Raw genomic sequence first — 22,725 nt, forward strand, 5'->3', positions numbered from 1 at the left:
GTCACTGAAGGTGTCCCTTAAAAAGTTCACCGCCTTCTGGTGGGTGGTATGTGCAGTCACCCCATCCTGCTGGAACCAGGAACAAATGTCGTATATCAGCCGTCATGTAAACACTGTTCAATCTTCTGTATTGGCATGACTACCGTCAAGTTATCAGTTAGTATGAATGGGCACAGACAGAAGGTATATACTGGCAACATGAACTTTTCTGTTGTAGAGAATGCCCTACAACGTGAAAGTTGTGACCTTGGTCCCTCACTACCATATGCACCATCTGGGTTCTCCTTCAGGCACCAGTTTCTCAGAATTCCACAGGTGGGAACTGGTGTTACAAAATGTCCTTGATTCTCACTACCCATCTGGCCTTAATTTGCATTAATTATTTTCTTTAATTTCCTCAGTCTCAGCATTTTTTCTCAAAAACTATTGCTTTTTTCATTCCCTTTTAGTTTTCTACAATTTTTTATTTTCTGAGGTGTCTATTTCCTCCTCTCACCACCTCTCCTACACATAAAGCACGTAGCTTTCTGATCTTATTAATTCTTGCACAATGTTTTGTAAGTGATCTCTGTCTTGCTTATTATGCTATGTTCCACCTTTAAGCTCTCCAGTTTTCAAATCTCATCTGTTGCAGTCCCTAACAATCAGTCTTCCATCGCATCCCCTTTGGTAAGTCTTCCCCAACTCGAGGTTCTGGGTGATTTTTCCAAACTCTTTCCATTTTCTAAATGTCACCAGTCCTTTTGATCTTGATTCCCCTTCAACCCTTCTGTCAGAAGGAGGAGCCACTGGCTCCAAAAACTTGCACATTTCTTTAACCTTTTTATATGTTCTCTTCTGCTGCTGTATAGTGAGTAGTTTTTTTATCTGTCCGGGAGATGTATTTCATGTAGAAATCTTGGAAAGCAGTTTTCTGAGAGAGTTATAAGATTCCCTGTGGAAAGTTTTTATTTAATTCACCTGCTTTAGTTAGAAAGCAGTTGTTAAATACTGTACATATATCTGAATTATTGGCAGCCAAAAACATTTTTATTGTGTATTTACCTTATTTCCTTGACCTTGAGCTGTTGCTTAGACACTTCATTCACAGCTGACCATACATTCTTTTAGAATTAGCTATTCCGTGTGCATACCCCACATTTTTTGCTTTCCTAGTGACATAAACACCTTACAGTATTGTTTATAATGGACTATTGTAGCTCCATTGTTGCTATCCCTAACTTTTTGAAGTAATTCTCTACATGAAATCCTTGTCCCATCAGTCAGCCATCCATATTGCCTGTTAGTGCCAGTATCCTGTTTTAAACTTTCTAATGGAGAACAACTTTTAAAGTGCATGAGAATTGTGTTGAGGAAAACTTTATAGGCCTATTTATCATCTATATTAAGTGCACGATGAACTTCTCACTACTCTTGTTCTTTAATGAGATTTAAAAGAGTCTTTTGCCACTAGATTAACATTTATAAATAGTTTAAATGTAGTATATCTGTGTGTGTGTGTGTTAAAAATTCAAACACACAAATCTGTTTTATTGTTAAAAATTGTGTGTCACTGTCTGAAAGGCCATTTATCCTTTTACAAACAGAATGTCTCTTTAGCAATAAACAATGAACAAAAATGTTATATACTGTAGAATTCTCTCTAGCTTGAATAGAAATGTTCTGAAATCAGAGTTAGGGGACCTGTAGATAACTATAATTAAAAATATAGTTTAACTTAATTCAAATGCCACAACACAAGATTCAGTGACCTGTTCAGTGCAGTGCTTTGATACATCAGTAGAATCAAATGGAGTACCATTTTTTCATATAATTGTCCTCTCTCAAATTCTGCAAAGAACACTTTGAACAATAACTAGCTAGTCTGTATCCCAGTATAGGAAGCCTCTGAATTTTTGCATGGTGTAAGTGGTGCTCTGATACACCAGTAATGTCAGAGTCGTCAGCAAGTAGCCCATGTAGTTTATTTCTAATATCTCTTACAGCTGACTACAGTCTAGAAATGGTGCAGCTCTAAAACCAATTATTACAACAATTTTACCATGAGTGCTCCTACCAACTCCCACTAAACTGTCAGCCATAAGCTTTGCCATCCTTCCCTTACCATACCTATTGAGATGCAGGTAATGCCTAGTGAAGCCTGTTCTATTGATACACTCAGCTAGCACCACTGCAGTGTGAGCTATAATCTCCATCATCAGTGCTTCTCAAGTCCCTGTTAGTACATGTAACAGCGGTATTAAGATTAGGCCAATCATGATGCTGAAACAATTGCAGGAGGTGCACATTTGTGCCACTGGTTTGAGTAGCTGTCTTTTCCAGGTCATCCTATCCCTGTCGCTATCAAGACTATTCCCAGCTCCACCCACAATCTTTATCTGACTTTCTTTCTTGAAGTTCCTACGTAACTCCCCTATGTTGTCAGTCACAATGCTAGTGATCTGGTACTCCCTTTCCAACACTTCGTGCAGCTGTTGGCTTACACCTGAGAACTACCTAACAGAAGCATCTTCTTTCTGTTTGAAGTTACAATGCACTGAGGCTTCTTAACTGTTGAGGCCTGCTGCATGTTTCCTACACCTATGTGTACAAGAGACTCTTGTCGTTTTAACTCTGGCACTTGGTCATGTCTGTTGGTGATACACCAAATGAAACTATGTAAATACAGTGAAACCCCGTGTTTACCCTCTTTTAGGTACTTTAAAAAATGGCGTAAAATGTAGAAAATAACTTTTTAAGCACCAAAAGTTATGTTTATAACCTCCCCTTGCATTTTCATGGTTTGTGTATAATATATGTAAATAATAGAAATCAAAATACTTATTTATTATCCAATAAAGATTATCTGAATTTTGTACTATGTTTAGCCACTGACGTAAATGGATCTGGTAACTGTCTGTGTAGTAGAAATGTTTGACTTAATTTCAACCATCATATTCAACATTTTTGGAAAGCCTGCAATTGTGTAATTCATTATTTAAATGATGACAGACTGCTCCAGTTATGTAATTTTTTATGTGCTTAGCACAATGTTTTTTGAGAATTTATTTTCATTGTCAAGCACAAATATTTACCTAAGTATTTTGTGTGATGTTCACATTTGTGTTGTTCTGCATCTGTTGCACTGTAGTTGTCTTATTGATTCTTTGCATTCAAGTAAGACTTTAATACACTCACACCAACACAAATTATACTGTTAAAAACATAGGCAATCCAAAATGTTGTATATGGTTATGAAAATATCTATGTTCAAAGACAATTAATAAGCTTTTCACTTACCTATCACAGTTATGGAAGCCATACCCCCAACATTTTTTACAAAGACTACATCCCCGACTTGAATGTTGCCTGCACAACACCCCTTGTTTTGCGCCGCTTTCCTGCTATGGGTGCACTGAATATTAGCCTTGGCCTTTCACCAAGCATCCTGGATAGACTTGGCGGTGGGGTTGTCCGGCAACAGGTTCACCAAGAAAGAATTAAAGGGATAAGATAACATAAGCGAAGTGGGAGTAGTCTGATGGATTTCATGCCTAGCAATATAGAGAGCAAGGTGCATTCCAACTAGTTTGAGCTTCAGAGTGGAAGGCAATAAGCAAGAATTTCAAATTATAATTGACCCATTCCTTGAATGACGGCTGGGGATAATAGGGCTTAGTGGTGACATGTTTAACCCCAGAATGGAAATAAAAGTTACGAAACTCCCTAGAAGTAAAAGCAGGAGCAGTATCACTCACAAGAACTCTTGGGGGGGGACCACCAAATGAAAATTCTACTCAAATGACTAGTACTCTGTGCAACTGCAACACACCTATTATGCAACAACCTGCTAAACTTGCTAAACCCATCAACAATGACAAAAATATATCAATACTCACCCTGGATAGGAGGCAGAGGACTGATGTAATTGATAAAGAGGAGTTCCATGGGCATCTTGGCTTGAGTAGAGGATTTGGTTTGGCCATCTGGCTCTCCTGACACTGAGAAGTCATCCTCCTAACATCTCAATACAATGAAGGCTAGGTAAGGGGTTCCTGTATTTTATGGTTAGTGCTTAAATACCGCCAGGATCAAGATGGCCAGGAGGCAGGTCTTCACCACTTGACTCTGACCCACACTATGACACCAGATGTTCCTTTTCAACTCATACTCTAGGACCGATGTGCCAGACGCTAACTGTCCCCTGATATGCCGTAGCTCGGGGTCATCCTCTTGATGCCCAACTGAATCACCAAATAGTGCAGGAATATCGGTAAGAACAAAATTAACCTGCTGCTCCTCCATCTCAGCGATATCTAGAGAGCACTTTTCTTCTTCTTGCTATTCAAGCATGTGACTCAGGGTGTTGGATACAACATTATCACACCCTTTTAAGTGGTGCACGTTGAACTCAAAGGTTCAAATTCTGACTGCCCATCACACAATGCATCCAATTGTACGAGGACGGTACAGAACCCAACTGAGAGAGTGTAAACTCTCGATGTTCCATATAGTATGTAAACATCTCAAGGGTGAAAAGAATTGCAAGCACCTCCAGTTGACTGCGATAAAAATCAGGAAATGTAGGCCAGTGGTCTTCGCTCACCCTCTTACTCCAGAAGAAGAATGGCAGCCACTCCAGAGTTAGAGGAGTATGTCTGAACAACAAAGAGCAAGTTGAAATCAGGTATGGCCAAAACCAGAGCATTACTTAAGGCAACCTTGAAAGAGTCAAAGACAGCTTGCTAACTGCCTGTCTACATCTACATCTACATTTATACTCTGCAAGCCACCCAACTGTGTGTGGCGGAGGGCACTTTATGTGCCACTGTCATTATCTCCCTTTCCTGTTCCAGTCGTGTATGGTTCACGGGAAGAACGACTGCCGGAAAGCCTCCTTGCGGGCTCGAATCTCTCTAATTTTACATTCGTGATCTCCTCGAGAGGTTTAAGTAGGGGGAAGCAATATATTCGATACCTCATCCAGAAACGCACCCTCTCGAAACCTGGCGAGCAAGCTACACCACGATGCAGAGCGCCTCTCTTGCAGAGTCTGCCACTTGAGTTTGATAAACATCTCTGTAACGCTATCACGGTTACCAAATAACCCTGTGACGAAACGCGCCGCTCTTCTTTGGATCTTCTCTATCTCCTCTGTCAACCCAACCTGGTACGGATCCCACACTGATGAGCAATACTCAAGTATAGGTCGAACGAGTGTTTTGTAAGCCACCTCCTTTGTTGATAGACTACATTTTCTAAGGACTCTCCCAATGAATTTCAACTTGGCACCCGCCTTACCAACAATTAATTTTATATGTTCATTCCACTTCAAATTGTTCTGCACGCATACTCCCAGATATTTTACAGAAGTAACTGCTACCAGTGTTTGTTCCGCTATCATGTAATCATACAATAAAGGATCCTTCTTTCTATGTATTCACAATACATTACATTTGTCTATGTTAAGGGTCAGTTGCCATTCCCTGCACCAAGCGCCTATCTGCTGCAGATCTTCCTGCATTTCACTGCAATTTTCTAATGCTGCAACTTCTCTGTATACTACAGCATAATCTGCGAAAAGCTGCATGGAACTTTCGACACTCTCTGCTAGGTCATTTATATATATATTGTGAAATGCAATGGCCCCATAACACTCCCCTGTGGCACGCCAGAGGTTACTTTAATGTCTGTAGATGTCTCCCCATGAGAACAACATGCTGTGTTGTGTTTGCTAAAAGAGTCTTCAATCCAGCCACACAGCTGGTCTGATATTCTGTAGGCTCTTACTTTGTTTATCAGGCAACAGTGCGGAACTGTATTAAACGCCTTCCGGAAGTCAAGGAAAATGGGATCTACTTGGGAGCCTGTATCTAATATTCTCTGGGTCTCATGAACAAATAAAGTGAGTTGGGTCTCACACGATAGCTGTTTCCGGAATCCATGTTGATTCCTACAGAGTAGATTCTGGGTCTCCAGAAATGACATGATACGCGAGCAAAAAACATGCTCAAAAATTCTACAACAGATCGATGTCAGAAATATAGGCCTATAGTTTAGCGCATCTGCTCGATGACCCTTCTTGAAAACTGGAACTACCGGTGCAGATCATTTGGAACCTTCCGTTCCTCTAGAGACTTGCGGTACACGGCTGTGAGAACGGGGGCAAGTTCTTTCGCGTACTCTGTGTAGAATCGAATTGGTATCCCATCAGGTCCAGTGGACTTTCCCCTGTTGAGTGATTTCAGTTGCTTTTCTATTCCTTGGACATTTATTTCGATGTCGGCCTTTTTTTCATTCGTGCGAGGATTTAGAGAAGGAACTGCAGCGTGGTCTTCCTCTGTGAAACAGCATGGAAAAAAGGTGTTTAGTATTTCAGCTTTATGCACGTCATCCTCTGTTTCAATGCCATTATCATCCCAGAGTGTCTGGATATGCTGTTTCGATCCACTTACTGATTTAACGTAAGACCAGAACTTCCTAGGATTTTCTGTTAAGTCGGTACATAGAATTTTACTTTTGAATTCACTGAATGCTTCACGCATAGCCCTCCTTACGCTAACTTTGACATCGTTTAGCTTCTGTTTGTCTTAGAGGTTTTGGCTGCATTTAAATTTGCAGTGAAGCTCTCTTTGCTTTCGTAGTAGTTTCCTAACTTTGTTGTTGAACCACGGTGGGTTTTTCCCGCTCCTCACAGTTTTACTCGACACGTACCTGTCTAAAACGCATTTTATGATTGCCTTGAACTTTTTCCATAAACACTCAACATTGTCAGTGTCGGAACAGAAATTTTCGTTTTGATCTGTTAGGTAGTCTGAAATCTGCCTCCTATTACTCTTGCTAAATAGATAAACCTTCCTCCCTTTTTTTATATTCCTATTTACTTCCATATTCAGAGATGCTGCAATGGCCTTATGATCACTGATTCCCTGTTCTGCGCTTACAGCGTCGAAAAGATCGGGTCTGTTTGTTATCAGTAGGTACAAGTTGTTATCTCCAGGAGTCGGTTCTCTGTTTAATTGCTCGAGGTAATTTTCGGATAGTGCACTCAGTATAATGTTAATCGTTGCTCTGCCCCCCATTCGGATCTCCGGGTGGGGACTACTCAAGAGGACGTAATTATCAGGAGAAAGAAAACTGGCGTTCTACGGATCTGAGCGTGGAATGTCAGATCACTTAATCGGACAGGTAGGTTAGAAAATTTAAAAAGGGAAATGGACAGGTTAAAGTTAGATATAGTGGGAATTAGTGAAGGTCGGTGGCAGGAGGAACAAGACTTTTGGTCAGGTGAATACAGGGTTATAAATACAAAATCAAATAGGGGTAATGCAGTAGTTGGTTTAATAATGAATAAAAAATAGGAGTGCTACTATAAACAGCATAGAGAACGCATTGTTGTGGCCAAGATAGACACGAAGCCCATCCCTACTACAGTAGTACAAATTTTTATGCCAACTATCTCTGCAGATGATGAAGAAATCAATGAAATGTGTGATGAGATAAAAGAAATTATTCAGGTAGTGAAGGGAGACGAAAATTTAATAGTCATGTGTGACTGGAATTCGAGAGTAGGAAAAGGGAAAGAAGGAAACATAGGTGAATATGGATTGGGGGTAAGAAATGAAAGAGGAAGCCGACTGGTAGAATTTTGCACAGAGTATAACTTAATCATACCTAACACTTAGTTCAAGAATCATAAAAGAAGGTTGTATACATGGAAGAATCCTGAAGACACTAGAAGGTATCAGATAGATTATATAATGGTAAGAGAGAGATTTAGGAACCAGGTTTTAAATTGTAAGACATTTCCAGGGGCAGATGTGGACTCTGACCACAATCTATTGGTTATGAACTTTAGATTAAAACTGAAGAAACTGCAAAAAGGTGGAAATTTAAGGAGATGGGACCTGGATAAACTGACTAAACCAGAGGTTGTACAGAGTTTCAAGGAGAGCATAAGGGAACAATTGACAGGAATGGGGGAAAGAAGTACAGTAGAAGAAGAATGGGTAGCTCTGAAGGATGAAGTAGTGAAGACAGCGGAGGATCAAGTAGGTAAAAAGACGAGGGCTAGTAGAAATCCTTGGGTAACAGAAGAAATATTGAATTTAATTGATGAAAGGAGAAAACATAAAAATGCAGTAAATGAAGCAGGCAAAAAGGAATACAAATGTCTCAAAAATGAGATTGACAGGAAGTGCAAAATGGCTAAGCAGGGATGGCTAGAGGACAAATGTAATGATGTAGAGGCTTATCTCTCTAGGGGTAAGATAGTTACTGCTTACAGGAAAATTAAAGAGACCTTTGGAGAAAAGAGAGCCACTTGTATGAATATCAAGAGCACAGATGGAAACCCAGTTCTAAGCAAAGAAGGGAAAGCAGAAAGGTGGAAGGAGTATATAGAGGGTCTATACAAGGGCGATGTACTTGAGGTACTTGAGGACAATATTATGGAAGTGGAAGATGATGTAGAAGAAGATGAAATGGGAGATATGTTACTGCGTGAAGAGTTTGACAGAGCACTGAAAGACCTAAGTCAAAACAAGGCCTCGGGAGTAGACAACATTCCATAGAACTACTGATGGCCTCGGGAGAGCCAGTCCTGACAACTCTACCGTCTGGTGAGCAAGATGTATGAGACAGGCGAAATACCCTCAGACTTCAAGAAGAATATAATAATTCCAATCCTAAAGAAAGCAGGTGTTGACAGATGTGAAAATTACTGAACTATCAGTTTAATAAGTCACAGCTGCAAAATACTAACGCACATTCTTTACAGATGAATGGAAAAACTGGTAGAAGCCAACCTTGGGGAAGATCAGTTTGGATTCCGTAGAAATGTTGGAACACGTGAGGCAATACTGACCCTACGACTTATCTTAGGAGAAAGATTAAGGAAAGGCAAACCTACATTTCTAGCATTTGTAGGCTTAGAGAAAGCTTTTGACAATGTTGAATGGAATACTCTCTTTCAAATTCTAAAGGTGGCAGGGGTAAAATACAGGGAGCGAAAGGCTATTTACAATTTGTACAGAAACCAGATGGCAGTTATAAGAGACGAGGGGAATGAAAGGGAAGCAGTGGTTGGGAGGGGAGTGAGACAGGGTTGTAGCCTCTCCCCAATGTTATTCAATCTGTATATTGAACAAGCAGTAAAGGAAACAAAATAAAAATTTGGAGTAGGTATTAAAATCCATGGAGAAGAAATAAAAACTTTGAGGTTCGCCGATGACATTGTAATTCTGTCAGAGACAGCAAAGGACTTGGAAGAGCAGTTGAACAGAATGGACTGTGTCTTGAAAGGAGGATGTAAGATGAACATCAACAAAAGCAAAATGAGGATAATGGAATGTAGTTGAATTAAGTCGGGTGATGCTGCGGGAATTAGATTAGGATATGAGACACTTAAAGGAGTTTTGCTATTTGGGGAGCAAAATAACTGATGATGGTCGAAGTAGAGAGGATATCAAATGTAGACTGGCAATTGCAGGGAAAGCGTTTCTGAAGAAGAGAAATTTGTTAGCATCAAGTATAGATTTAAGTGTCAGGAAATCGTTTCTGAAAGTATTTGTAGGTAGTGTAGCCATGTATGGAAGTGAAACATGGACGATAAATAGTTTGGACAAGAAGAGAATAGAAGCTTTCGAAATGTGGTGCTACAGAAGAATGCTCAAGATTAGATGGGTAGATCACATAACTAATGAGGAGGTATTGAATAGAATTGGGGAGAAAAGGAGTTTGTGGCACAACTTGACAAGAAGAAGGGACCGGTTGGTAGGACATGTTCTGAGGCATCAAGGGATCACAAATTTAGGGCAGCGTGGAGGGTAAAAATCGTAGAGGGAGACCAAGAGATGAATACACTAAGCAGATTCAGAAGGATGTAGGTTGCAGTAAGTACTGGAAGATGAAGAAGCTTGCACAGGATAGAGTAGCATGGAGAGCTGCATCAAACCAGTCTCAGAACTGAAGACCACACAACAACAACAACAACAACAACAACAACACAACACCTTGAGCATTAATTGCTTCTCACTAAGTTTCACTTCCTATAATGAGATACCATGTAATTATTAGAAAATCTACATTTTAAGTACAAGGTTGTGTGACAGAAGAGCGATGCAAAAATTTTATGCAATACCTATGCTTCAACCCAACAGGTACAACACGAAGGATCTATGTGACAAACAATTTAACAATTCAGCTTATCATATTTTCTATTTGATTTACAGTTTGCTTGGTATTACACCAGTCACCAAAGAAATGAAAACTTAATGAAACAATGACCTTAACATTTACATTCAGTTCCCCAAATGATCACAGAGACACACACAGATATATTCATTTCAAAAAGTACATGATTAAAAAAGAAAGCCAAGACAGGTACAGTGTTGTGTCAAGCATCCTCCCCCCCCCCCTCGCCCTCCCTGCTCCCCCTTGCCCCCTCCCCCCAGCCGACCTTTCCACTGCTACCTGAGAACTGTTGATCAAGTGGCGGTGCAACCCACAGCCTCAGAACCCAACCAACTGCACCCAGGTGGTTACTTAGTGTAAATCAGATATAGATACCTTCCGGATAATCATGACAATTCGGCACATGGTGCTAGTAACTGCTAGTATTACCCACAACTGGAGCTCAAGCACACAGGAAGATTGAGCCAGTAGTTTTTAGAGTTCTAATTGCCATAAAGGCAGGTAAGGCACATAAGCAGACAGCAATATGCTGGGGAAGATAATAGAAAGGAACACTTTGCAAACCTCACGCTGTCCCCAAATTCACTCAACAGAAGTAAGGCAAATCACCATAGTTCTAAGACGCCGCACCTACGTCGTAACCAAGGCATCACAGTCTCGGACTTCCACAAACATTAATTCTGGGAATGTAAAAGTGGGGTTTTGCTGTATATTTTTCTCTTAGCAGCCTTCTTACTAACTGTCAGTTCCCCAGCCCCCTTCTCCCTTATCATCTTGTCTAGCTCATCCCTGTTTGTTTTCTAACTGTACCTGAAGGGCACAAATATGCTGCTGCACCTCCATTAACTTAGTCTTGCTACATATCGTGCAGTTCCAGGAGAGGATCTCCATAAAATGCCCACTGTATTCCCCCTTAAGAAAACACTTCCCATAAATGTCACACTTTAACCCACTACTCTAGAACCTACAACAGAGTTCACACTACTCACACAGGTAAATCTTTTACAGTTGTTGAGCCATATCCTTCTCCAGAGAAGAAATCACACACACACACACACACACACACACACACACACACACACATTCTCAGAAGCAAGCACATCTTACGCACGCATTCCGGCTGTAGTGGCCGGAGACAGTGATCATGTGTGTGTGTAAGGTATGCTTATTTGTGTAACTGTGCATGTGTATTCTTTTCTGAAGGTCATTTCTTGTGCCTGCCTGCAACTCAGTGTGTCATCTTTGCAGTGACTAGCTATCTGTCCTTTTCACAATATTTAAAATGAGTGTTTCATCTGTCCACTGGTAGACGCAGCAAAAATTTAATACTGCACAGTAAATGAACTTTCTGAAAGTTTCTTCTACAGACATTTCACAAGAAATGTGGTTAAAAATTACTAAAAATAATAACTCACTATAATGCACGAACAAATTTAACATTACTTAGCTTTCACATTTGCACCAGCTGCCAACTGCTCACCATCAAATGTAAATGCAGCTGAGAAACTTTGGTGAATGATGCACCAGCAAAGACAGACACATATAACAGACCACTCAAAGCTATAACAGTACAAGGTAGTCAAAGGGGAATGTAAATCCATTAATAAATTACTTTTTGAGAAAATATTGCCATAAAAAATTATTTTAAAAAAATAGTTGTATCTAAAACTATTTATTGTAATTTAGATACATTAATATGAAGAATAAACTCTGAAATGTCCACATTTGTTGGTATTCAGGAAAGATTAAAAAAATATTTCGCTGCACTTAGAATTGTTTGTTGCTATACTCCCTCTCCATATTTTTTCTAATGATAACTCTACTATCCTTACCACATTATTATAATTGAGAATGTCATGTCACAGCTGTAGACTACATCCGTAATTAGTGATGGATTGTACATAAAATACTTTCTCATCCTTGAAATGAATTTATATTTTGTTCTTGAAACTTTTTTCACAGGCCATTGCCATCAACAAACAGAATGATTTGTATGAAGACTTGTACCGTTGTTATTGTTCATTGGCATCACTTCTAGTTCGTCAGAATAACCGATCAAGAGCCCTCACATTACTTAATCTTGCTCTTGATATTGCTGATTGTTTACCAGACAAAGCATTGCTCAGTTGTGATGCACTTCTTTCTAAAGCTGAGGTAAGTAGATTCATAGGAGCAGACAGTGAGTATAAATTAATTACACAAAAGTGAAGAGCTATTTTGTGTATATTTTGCAGTTATAAATGCAGTGTATCACATAGTGACATTCAGAGATATGGGAAATTATGATATTTGTGTTGGTAGCCCTAGGTGATTGTTAACCCTGGGTAACATATAGAAACCAGTTCACACCATCTTGCCCTTTATTTAACGTGGGTACTTATAGTGTTCACAATGTGCTGTTGCCATCGAAGCTTTTACAAAACTGTGATGATAAATGATAAGCACCAGTTTGCTTTTGTTCTGATAAAGGCAACAGTATTGTGTTTTAGAACAAATGTGATTATGTGGATAAAGTTAATGTTTTCCTGAATACCACAGTCTTCCAAGTCCTTCCTAAAGACCCTACAAAATTATTCAGAGACGATGTTAAATATGCAATCAGTTCGTGCAAAAGCAAAACTATTATCTAATATGAACCCAGTGCCTCCTAGAGTTTATGGGCTTCCTAAACTGCATAAACAGTATGTCCCTATTCGTCCAGTTATATTGTCATTCACTGCTCGTCTTGCAAATTAGCTAGTGAACTGGATGTCCCAATTAAGAGCAAGACTAAATTCAAACCAAAGCATGGCATTTCAAATTCTGTGGACCCAGTAAAAAAGTTAAAAGGTATATCTGTCTCACACAGTGATAAAGTAGTATCCTTTGATGTCTGCAGTTTTTTTTCCAACGTACCAGTGGTGGAATGCATTGATATTCTGACAGAGCTGATTACTAGTCTTATGTCAATCCTGTGGAATTGAATGAATTGAGACTGGCCACAAAGACATGCTTGGCACAGAACTATTTCCAGTGCCAAGGGACTCTGTATAAACAATTAGACGGCTTAGCTATGGGTTCCACTCTTAGTCCACTGTTGGCTGAAATATTTATGGACAATTTTGAACAAAATTTTCTAAAAACAGAACCGTTGAGTGCAAATATCAAATACTGGTTTAGATAAGTAGATGATGTCCTGTGTATGTGGACTGGCACCACAAGACAACTCAACACACTTTTGAAAAACCACAGTCAACATAAAAATATTGAGTTTACAATGGAGATTGGTAACAAATCTATAAACTTTTTAGATCTCACCATTGACTTCAGTACACACACACACACACACACATTACTTCAAAATTTGTAGAAAAACTACAACTACAGACGCAGTAATACCATCTTGCTCACAACACCCCATAGTTCACAAACATGCAGCTTTTCACTCAATGGTACACCGTCTCATATCTATCCTCAGGCCTAGAGATGATTTTAAAGCAGAGTTACATACAATAAGACTTATTGCCACAGCCAGTGGCTACAGTCCAGTTCTTATTGACCCATTTTGCACAGGAAACAAAAATGGAAAATTATACCCCTCCTCTATGCCCCACCTGCTTCCCCATCCACTGTCTGCAGGAAATTGTGTATACTACCATTTCTAGGTGAGGTATCACAGACTGTCGCCAAAGCACTCAAAGCCCGCAAATACAGGCTTTCCTACTAGGTTAGGAACACAACAGCCCAATGTGTTTTTAATGGCAAAGATAAGTTGCAGAATTCTGACTCTGCATTTGCTGAGCATGTTCTGAGTGAGGCTTACAACTACCAGCCAGTGCCACATGCACTTCACTTAGCAAACAAAGGCCATAAACTCAACCTGCTGGAAGCCCTGGAAATTAACAAACATCTTGCTCACAGTCCAGATCTAATCCTAAATGACCAGACACACCTTAACACTTGCCCTCTCCTAAACTTCATATAATCATCTCTGCTGTTCATTGCTTCCCTCACTGTTTGTTCCTACATATTCCCACTTTCCTGTATACATTAAGCTTTTGTTTTATCGAAGTTGTCTGTGTATTCCATATAGACTAGTTTCAATAGTTAAGGCTAAGTTTAACTGGTACTCATATTACTGCCCATGTTTAACACCTCTTGTAGTTGTCTCATCAAATGTTGTTCATAGTTCACTTTGTTCATTTATGTAATGCAAACTGTTACATAGCCACTGTTTTTAATGCAATGTTAATGTTAAAATGCAGTACCACCACACTCTCAAAGATTGCATTTTACTGTATGTTCCCTCAAACACCTCCATTTTCCTGCAATTTTTTTTTTTTTTTATCTTATTGATATTGCATAAGTTCCTTTTGTATCCTGTAGCTAAATTGATAATTTTTTCTTCTTTTAATTGGTTCATGTATCACTCTCCATGTTTTATACCTTCTCATGTAGCCTTGTCAAGTACTAATTTTATTTTATTTTATTAGTTTTGTTTATTAATGGAACCTGTTATGTTGGCGTGCTGTTCCTGTTTTGTGTTCAAGTTTTTCCTGTCTACTCCATTTTTATTTATTTACTGTTCAGTTTATTACTTTTTCATTGGATTACCATCACTCAGTCAAAGATGTTACTTACTGTATGTTTCTGCTTCAGTCTACACATATTATTTCTCTTGCAATATTGTTTGCAAACATTGTAACTCAGTAAATGGCTGAAGATGGCCTTGTAAGTCGAAAACCGGTTAACAAAAATAAAAGTAATATTGTAGAACAAAAGCAAACTGGTGCTTTTAATTTATTATAATGTTGTTCTACAAAGAACCAACGGAAGATTCTGTTAACATAAAACAGTGATGGTTTGGCAGCTGCACGTAGAGAATTTTGACCCTAATGTTATCATCCATAAACATTGCAGTCATCCAGGAAGTGACCCAATGATCACTTAAGGTGGTGACAGCTATGAGAATAGATTCTTGAAAAGGTAAATGATGACCATGAGTTTGTTAACAGCCTGTGGATGTCGGACAAAGCCCATTCCCTTCCTAATGGATTCTTTAATATACACAATTTTCGTGATTGAAAATCTTACTGATCTACACCAACATCCATTGCAAAGCAATAAAGTTGCCTGTGGTGTGAGGTGTCAACATACTGCGTAGTAGGCCTTTGCAACTGTAGTCACATTGGATTGGTGTGTGTCCACGATTAAAACCGTCGCTGGATTTGTGATTATCTCTCAGAGAGGTCACAGTTCATAGTGATAGATGAGTAGAACAGAAGTGATATCTGGCGTTCTGCAAGGTAGTGTCATAGGCTCTCTGCTGTCCCCGATTTACATAAATGATCTAGGTGATAATCTGAGCAGCCCCCTTAGATTGTTTGCAGATGATGCTATAATTTACCATCTAGTAAAACCATCAAATGATCAATTTCAATTACAAAATGATCTAAAGAGAATTTCTGTATGGTGCGAAAAGTGGCAATTGGCACTAAACAAAGAAAAGTCTGAGGTCATCCACATGGGTACTAAAAGAAATACGATTAATTTTGGGTATACAATAAATCGCACAAATCTAAGGGTTGTCAATTCAACTAAATACCTAGGAATTACAATTACAAGCAACTTAAATTAGAAAGACCACATAGATAATATTGTGGGGAAGGCGAAACAAAGACTGCGATTGGTTGTCAGAACACTTAGAAGATGCGACAAACCCACTAAAGAGACAGCCTACATTATACTTATCCGTCGTCTGCTGGAATATTGCTGTGCTGTGTGGGATCCTTATCAGGTAGGATTGACAGAGGACATCAAAAAAAGTCCAAAGAAGGGCAGCTCGTTTCATGTTATCGTGCAATAGGGGTGAGAGTGTCACTGATATGATACACGAGTTGGGGTGGCAGTCACTGAAACAAAGGCAGTCCTCTTTGTGGCGAGATCTATTTATGAAATTTCAATCACCAACTTTCTCTTCTGAATGCGAAAATATTTTGTTGACACTGACCTGCGTATGGAGAAATGATCATCATAACGAAATAAGAGAAATTAGAGCTTGAATGGAAAGATTTAGATGTTCCTTTTTCCCATGCGCCATTTGAGAGTGGAATGGTAGAAAAGTAGTATGAAAATGGTTCGATGAACCCTCTGCCAGGCACTTAAATGTGAATTGCAGAGTAACCACGTAGATGTAGATGTAGATTCTCAAAAATTTCAGATATATCCACAAATAGTTGACAACAATTGGTCTCAGCAATACGTATCAGTGTCATTACAGTTCGAGTGTCGATGGCTGCTGTATGATAATTGTTTGGCAACAATTACATCAAGAAACGATTACATTGTCATGGTCTCCTCGATCCCACGATCCATCAGCAAGTCATTTATTTTTGTGGGGTCACCTTAAAAGCAAATTGTATTGTTGATAACCTGCTGTGACAGAAGAATTGAAAGCTATGTTCTGAGAAGCAGTTGCCGAAATTCCTGTTAAATGTTACTTCAAACCACACACAATTTATGTAAGAGACTGCAGAAATGTTTGCGCAAAATTGGAGCTCGCCAGCAAGATGTAGTGTTAAAGAAATAAATTACAGTTTCCTTACTTTTAAATGACATAAATTTAATGAAAACATTCTTTCGTAATAGTATTTATTTTCTCAATTCCTGTTCTTGTGAATAACCCTGTACGATTTTTACAATCCTTGAAGAAGTTTTTCTGCATTTTGAAAGTAGTATATATTTTTTTGGTGTAACATTAGCTTTGTAGTTTTCTGTAGGCAGTACTCTTGAAGTTTAAGTACTAGTCAGCCAGTCTGTCTCATAATTTAATTAAAAGTTTTCTCAAGTGAGTTTTCCTTCTGTTTATTACTCTCTCATTCTGTGAACTATCTGTTTCTCATTCTGTGAACTATCTGTTGTAACTTTCAACCACTTCTTCTCATCATATTTTTCTCTAACCATCTAAAGAAAAAGCTTTTCATACTTAATAGTTGGTCAGCCTTATGAGATTCGCTATTTAGAATTATTTTGAGTTGATGCAATGACAGGATGTTAGGGTTAGTGATGGGACAATTGACTAGTTTTATCAATGGATTTGTCAGTCTTGAACTTCCTGGCAGATTAAAACCGCATGCTGGACTCAGACTTGAACTTGGGGCCTTTGCCTTTGGCAGGCAAATCCTCTACCGGCCGAGCTATCCAAGTGTGACTCATGACCTGTCCTCATACCTTTACTTCTGCCAGTATCTCCTTACTTTCCAAACTTCACAGAAGCTCTTTTGCATATCTTGCAGAACTTGGATTCCTGGAAGAAATGGTATTGCAGAGAGGTGGATCAGCCACTGTTTTGTGGATTGTTTCCGTGCTGAATTTTCACTCTGCAGTGGAGTGTGCACTGATTTGAAACTGTCTGGCAGATTAAATCTGTGTGCTGGAACGGGACTTGGACTTGAGACCATTGCTTTTTTTCAGGCAAGTGTTCTACTGAATGACCTATCCAAGTGTGGTTGTGTTGCAAGAATTCTCCGTTGGCATCCCCATGTGCCAGTCCGCCCAAGAAATAGCTTATGTTGCACTTCTCCACAACAGTTGCACCATCCTGGAAGGGCATATCATACTCTGCTCCCTTTGGCTTCGCTGCAGCTCTTTTGTCATACACGCATAGCACTTCTTATCTGGTACAACTAGCAGAATATACTTTGTCCTAGTATGTACAAAAATAACTGCACACCAAAACCATTCGAGTATCAAAATTTCGTCAGTGCTGCAGTCTGCCTACAGTTACTTACTTCCTCTCCCAATACTTCATCTAAACCTACAACCTGAAAATACCCATTTGCTATACATCTTTTACACTAAAAAAAAAAAAAAAAAAAAAAAAAAAAAAAAAAAAAAAAAAAAAAAAAAATATTATTGCTATGCTAACAACTCACTAACCAGTTCAAATAAACAACCCACTTTATATCCCCAATTAACGGTTAACACACCACAAGAATGAAATTCTTCTTGTAAACTAACATTGTTACTTGTCCTCTGTCAACACCTGAGTCAGCAATTATACAGTGGTATAGCCACCCAATGCTTCAAGGTACAGTCTCACAACATACGCATACTGTACTTATAAATAAATCAAAAACTCTACATCATTTGTACATCATTCACTTTATATATTCTCATTACTGTGAAACATGGTATGTCATATATTTAAAAAATGCACCTTACAAAACCCCCAAAAGTTTTTAATACATTACTCTTTCCATGACTGCAGAAGGGCAGCAGCACCACTATTATGATGCTCTTTGTGGCTGCCTCCGCTTGTGGTGTTACCTAAAATAGGAAAGCCTCAATCCCTCTACCTTCTTCTTTATATCGGCTTAACTGCACGTTGTAAAGTGTAAGAAAATGTATGTGTATATTGCACAGGAGTGGCCTTCTAAACTTGTAGTGCTATCTGCCTCCACTTGTCTCCTCCCCTTTTTTGGGACCGACATTGGTAATGATAAAGATTCTGGTGTGCTGGGAAGGCTTGAATATGCCCAACGTAGACAACTGTTGTTCATGTCAGAAGCTGGAGTTTGACATTCACTGGCAAGGACTGCTATGGACTTTGATAACAAGTGAAGAATTTTTTCGTTTTTCTCTTCAATATGTAATGGTTCATTAACATCACCCACTGCTCTACAACGTACTTAGGTAACTTAACATTCCATTGCCCTGTTCATTCCTGCTGTTCCAGGGTCTTTGTATTTGTTTCGTAAAGTTCTTGTGAAATTCCGAACCGATTCCATTTTTCCCTACCTTAGACTTCACTACTTCGATTGGTGATGGCATTTTCTGGCCATAAACTGCCTCATACGGTATTAGACTTTTATTCTCGTAAACCAAAAAATTACAAGCCACCAACATGTGGGGTGATAGCATATGGCAATTATTATGATGATGACTCTTGATATAATGACTTAACATCTTCACTATTGTCTGATCAACCCGTTTTTTTTTTCTTCCATTTGCGTTTGGATGTAACCTTGTATCCAGTTTTCAAGTACAAATGAAAAAATAAAGCTGCTTTATTAACTCTGACATGAAGTTAGTGCCCTGATGTGTAATTAAAGTCTCTAGACCACTAAACTTCAACAACCCTGAGCCCTGGGCCACTGTGTAGGTTGCTAATTTGGAGTAGCCACGATTTCCATGTAGTGCGAATAGTGGTCTAGTACGAGGTGCATTCAAGTTCTAAGGCCTCCGATTTTTTTTCTCCGGACTGGAAAGAGATAGAAACATGCGCATTGTTTTAAAATGAGGCCGCGTTCATTGTCAATACATCCCAGAGATGGCAGCACCGTACGGCAGATGGAATTTTACCGCCAGCAGCGGTAATGAGAACTGTTTTAAATACTTAAAATGGCAATGTTTTTCTTACTTGAAAAGCGTGCAATCATTCGGTTTTCTGAATTTGCGTGGTGTGAAACCAACTGAAATTCATCGACAGTTGAAGGAGACATGGTGATGGAGTTATGGATGTGTCGAAAATGCTTTCGTGGGTGCGGCAGTTTAATGAAGGCAGAACATCGTGTGACAACAAACCGAAACAACCTCGGGCTCGCACAAGCCTGTCTGACGACATGATCAAGAAAGTGGAGAGAAGTTTTGGGGGATCACCGAATGACTGTTGAACAGATCATCTCCAGAGTTGGCATTTCTGTGGGTTCTGTGCACACAATTCTGCATAACGACCTGAAAATGCGAAAAGTGTCATCCAGGTTGGTGCCACAAATGCTGACGGACGACCACATGGTTGCCCGTGTGGCATGTTGCCAAGCAATGTTGACGCGCAACGACAGCCTGAACAGGACTTTCTTTTCGTCGGTTGTGACAATGGATGAGACGTGGATGCCATTTTTCAATCCAGAAACAAAGTGCCAGTCAGCTCAATGGAAGCACACAGATTCACCACCACCAAAAAAATTTCGGGTAACCGCCAGTGCTGAAAAAATGATGGTGTCCATGTTCTGGGACAGCGAGGGTGTAATCCTTACCCATTGCGTTCCAAAGGGCACTACGGTAACAGGTGCATCCTACAGAAATGTTTTGAAGAACAAATTCCTTCCTGCACTGCAACAAAAACGTACGGGAAGGGCTGCGCGTGTGCTGTTTCACCAAGACAACGCACCCGCACATCGAGCTAATGTTACGCAACAGTTCCTTCGTGATAACAACTTTGAAGTGATTCCTTATGCTCCCTACTCACCTGACCTGGCTCCTAGTGACTTTTGGCTTTTTCCAACAATGAAAGACACTCTCCGTGGCTGCACATTCACCAGCCGTGCTGCTATTGCCTCAGCGATTTTCCAGTGGTCAAAACAGACTCCTAAAGAAGCCTTCGCCGCTGCCATGGAATCATGGCGTCAGCGTTGTGAAAAATGTGTACGTCTGCAGGGCGATTACGTCGAGAAGTAACGCCAGTTTCATCGATTTCGGGTGAGCAGTTAATTAGAAAAAAAATCGAAGGCCTTAGAACTTGAATGCACCTCGTACATAGTGCCTCCTTGCTGGCATTTGCCCAAAAAGACAAAAGATGTCCAAACTGATTATTTCAAGTGGTTTACAGGCTTCAGATAATATCTGCAGTGGAATATGCTGATGACTCTGTTTAGTTAATTGTGTGAATATGGTACACAGGTCTTTACATATTGTACTGCATCTCGCTTATGCTTTTGCCACCAATATTATTTGGTTATACTTTGTTCCATAGTTGTTTGATCCCCATGTCCTGCCAACACATGATCATTCATCTGTCTCATTTCTTCAGCCTGCAACACTGTGAGACCCACAACGCAAGGTTGGAATATTGTTTGCTTTTCTAATACTGCATTGTGCACAACGAATCATGGCTGAATTGCAAATAGCTTACAGTCTTCCTCTGTTTTCTGCCACTTTTCAGTGGTAGAACATATCTATTGCAATGCATTAACTTTCTGACTTAAGCCATCTGCATTACCATATTTTTCGCGTGGTTGACAGATTATCTCAAAATCAAACCTACTGCCCAATGCTTTAACCTGCTCGGTGGGACTTTCAAACTTAATAGTCATTTTAATGCTGCATAGTCAGTTATCGCTTTAAATTTCCTACCGTATAAATAACACCAAAATTATGCTGTGCCATATATGAGGCTCAGCATTTTCTGCTTCTGCTTTATTCAACTGACGTGAAGCATAGGCAGCCAAATGTTCCGCTTTGTCCTTTTCTTGACGCAGTGCACATCCGATTGCTTGATTATATGTGCAACAAGGCATAATAATTTGGTAAAACCAACACTGGTTCAGTTGTTAATAATTCTTCCAATTAACTGAAAGCATCCTTGTAATCCAGTGAGCAATAAATCTTCACTCCTTTGCTCAGTAGGTGAGTGAAAGGTTGTGCTATCTCTACAAATTTTGGACAAACTTTCTATAGTAATATGCTGGGTGTATCTTCTTTTCCTTATTCAGTGTCAGGGTCAGTCTGGTCTCCCTTACAATTACTGACATGCCCTAAATATTTTATTTACTGTAGTGTAAAGTGACAGTTCTTTCTACTGATTGTTACATACGCTGCAAGCTACTGCTTAAACACCTCTCTTAACTCTAGCACATTGTCCTTCACAAAGACAGTTATGTCATCCAAATATTCTATAGAGTGCTTTGACTGTAATCCTCACAAAGCTCTGTCTAACAGTTGCTGAAATGTGACTGGTGCAGTCTTTAATCCAAATGACATCTATTGGTATTGGTAGTGTGCTGAAGGAACTAGAAATGTTTTGACCAATCCTCTGGTGCGACTTCTAGCTGGTGATTTGGGACCTGATAAGTATCTGTAATTCTATGAATATTAAGATACTGTAACCACAAAAAAACTGATAGGGTTTATTGTCATCTGTACTCTTTTTTTGAAGCAATTGTTACTGGTGCTCCCTAAAAACTAGTACTTACTTCAGTAATACTGTTTCGTAATTTTTATTAGTGAATTCTTCCATCAGCAGTTGTGATGATGTGGTATTCTGTACAGTTTATGATACGCAGACAGTTCATTCCCAGTTGGGATTTCAAGCTGTCATCAGTATCACTGGTAAAGACCCATTTCCTCAAACTCTGCGAGCAACTGCTCCCTTGCTGACTTGCCTGTTCCTTCCAAGTGTCTCATCTCTCCCTGCAATGCAGCTAACCTGGCAGCTTGCTTATGCTTTACTCTATCCAAATCGTCTTTCCCTAAACTATGCAGATTGGTGACTGTCAATCCTTTAGACAAGTCCATGTCCTTGGTTCCAAAATTACCTGCTCACCTACAAATTCCTGTATGCACACCACACTACTGTGTACATAACATCATGCTTTATCTTGTTCCTCAAATCCTTTAGTGGCTGAACTATATACAAAACAGTTAACAGCAAAGCACCTATGCTCACCTGTAGTAGTTTCACTGTACCATGCTGTACTTTTCCCATAAATGAATCCTTATAGGCCTTGCACACAGTCGTATAGGTTCCCCTTTCCGGAGAGATGAACCTTGTGGCAGTGTGGAGCTGTGGTAGTT

General features: G+C 39.5%; 1 protein-coding gene across 3 annotated transcripts in view; it reads left to right on the forward strand.

The window, feature by feature from the left end:
* Positions 1-22,725, forward strand: part of LOC126475169 (tonsoku-like protein) — a 271,206-nt gene that overhangs the window by 52,689 nt on the left and 195,792 nt on the right. For all 3 annotated transcript variants that reach the window (XM_050102799.1, XM_050102798.1, XM_050102797.1), the window contains one exon: positions 12,136-12,327. In XM_050102799.1, coding sequence (XP_049958756.1) covers positions 12,136-12,327 — 192 coding nt within the window. The remainder of the gene's footprint in view (positions 1-12,135; positions 12,328-22,725) is intronic.

This window comes from Schistocerca serialis, chromosome 4 (assembly GCF_023864345.2).
Source record: "Schistocerca serialis cubense isolate TAMUIC-IGC-003099 chromosome 4, iqSchSeri2.2, whole genome shotgun sequence".
Lineage (NCBI taxonomy): Eukaryota > Metazoa > Arthropoda > Insecta > Orthoptera > Acrididae > Schistocerca > Schistocerca serialis.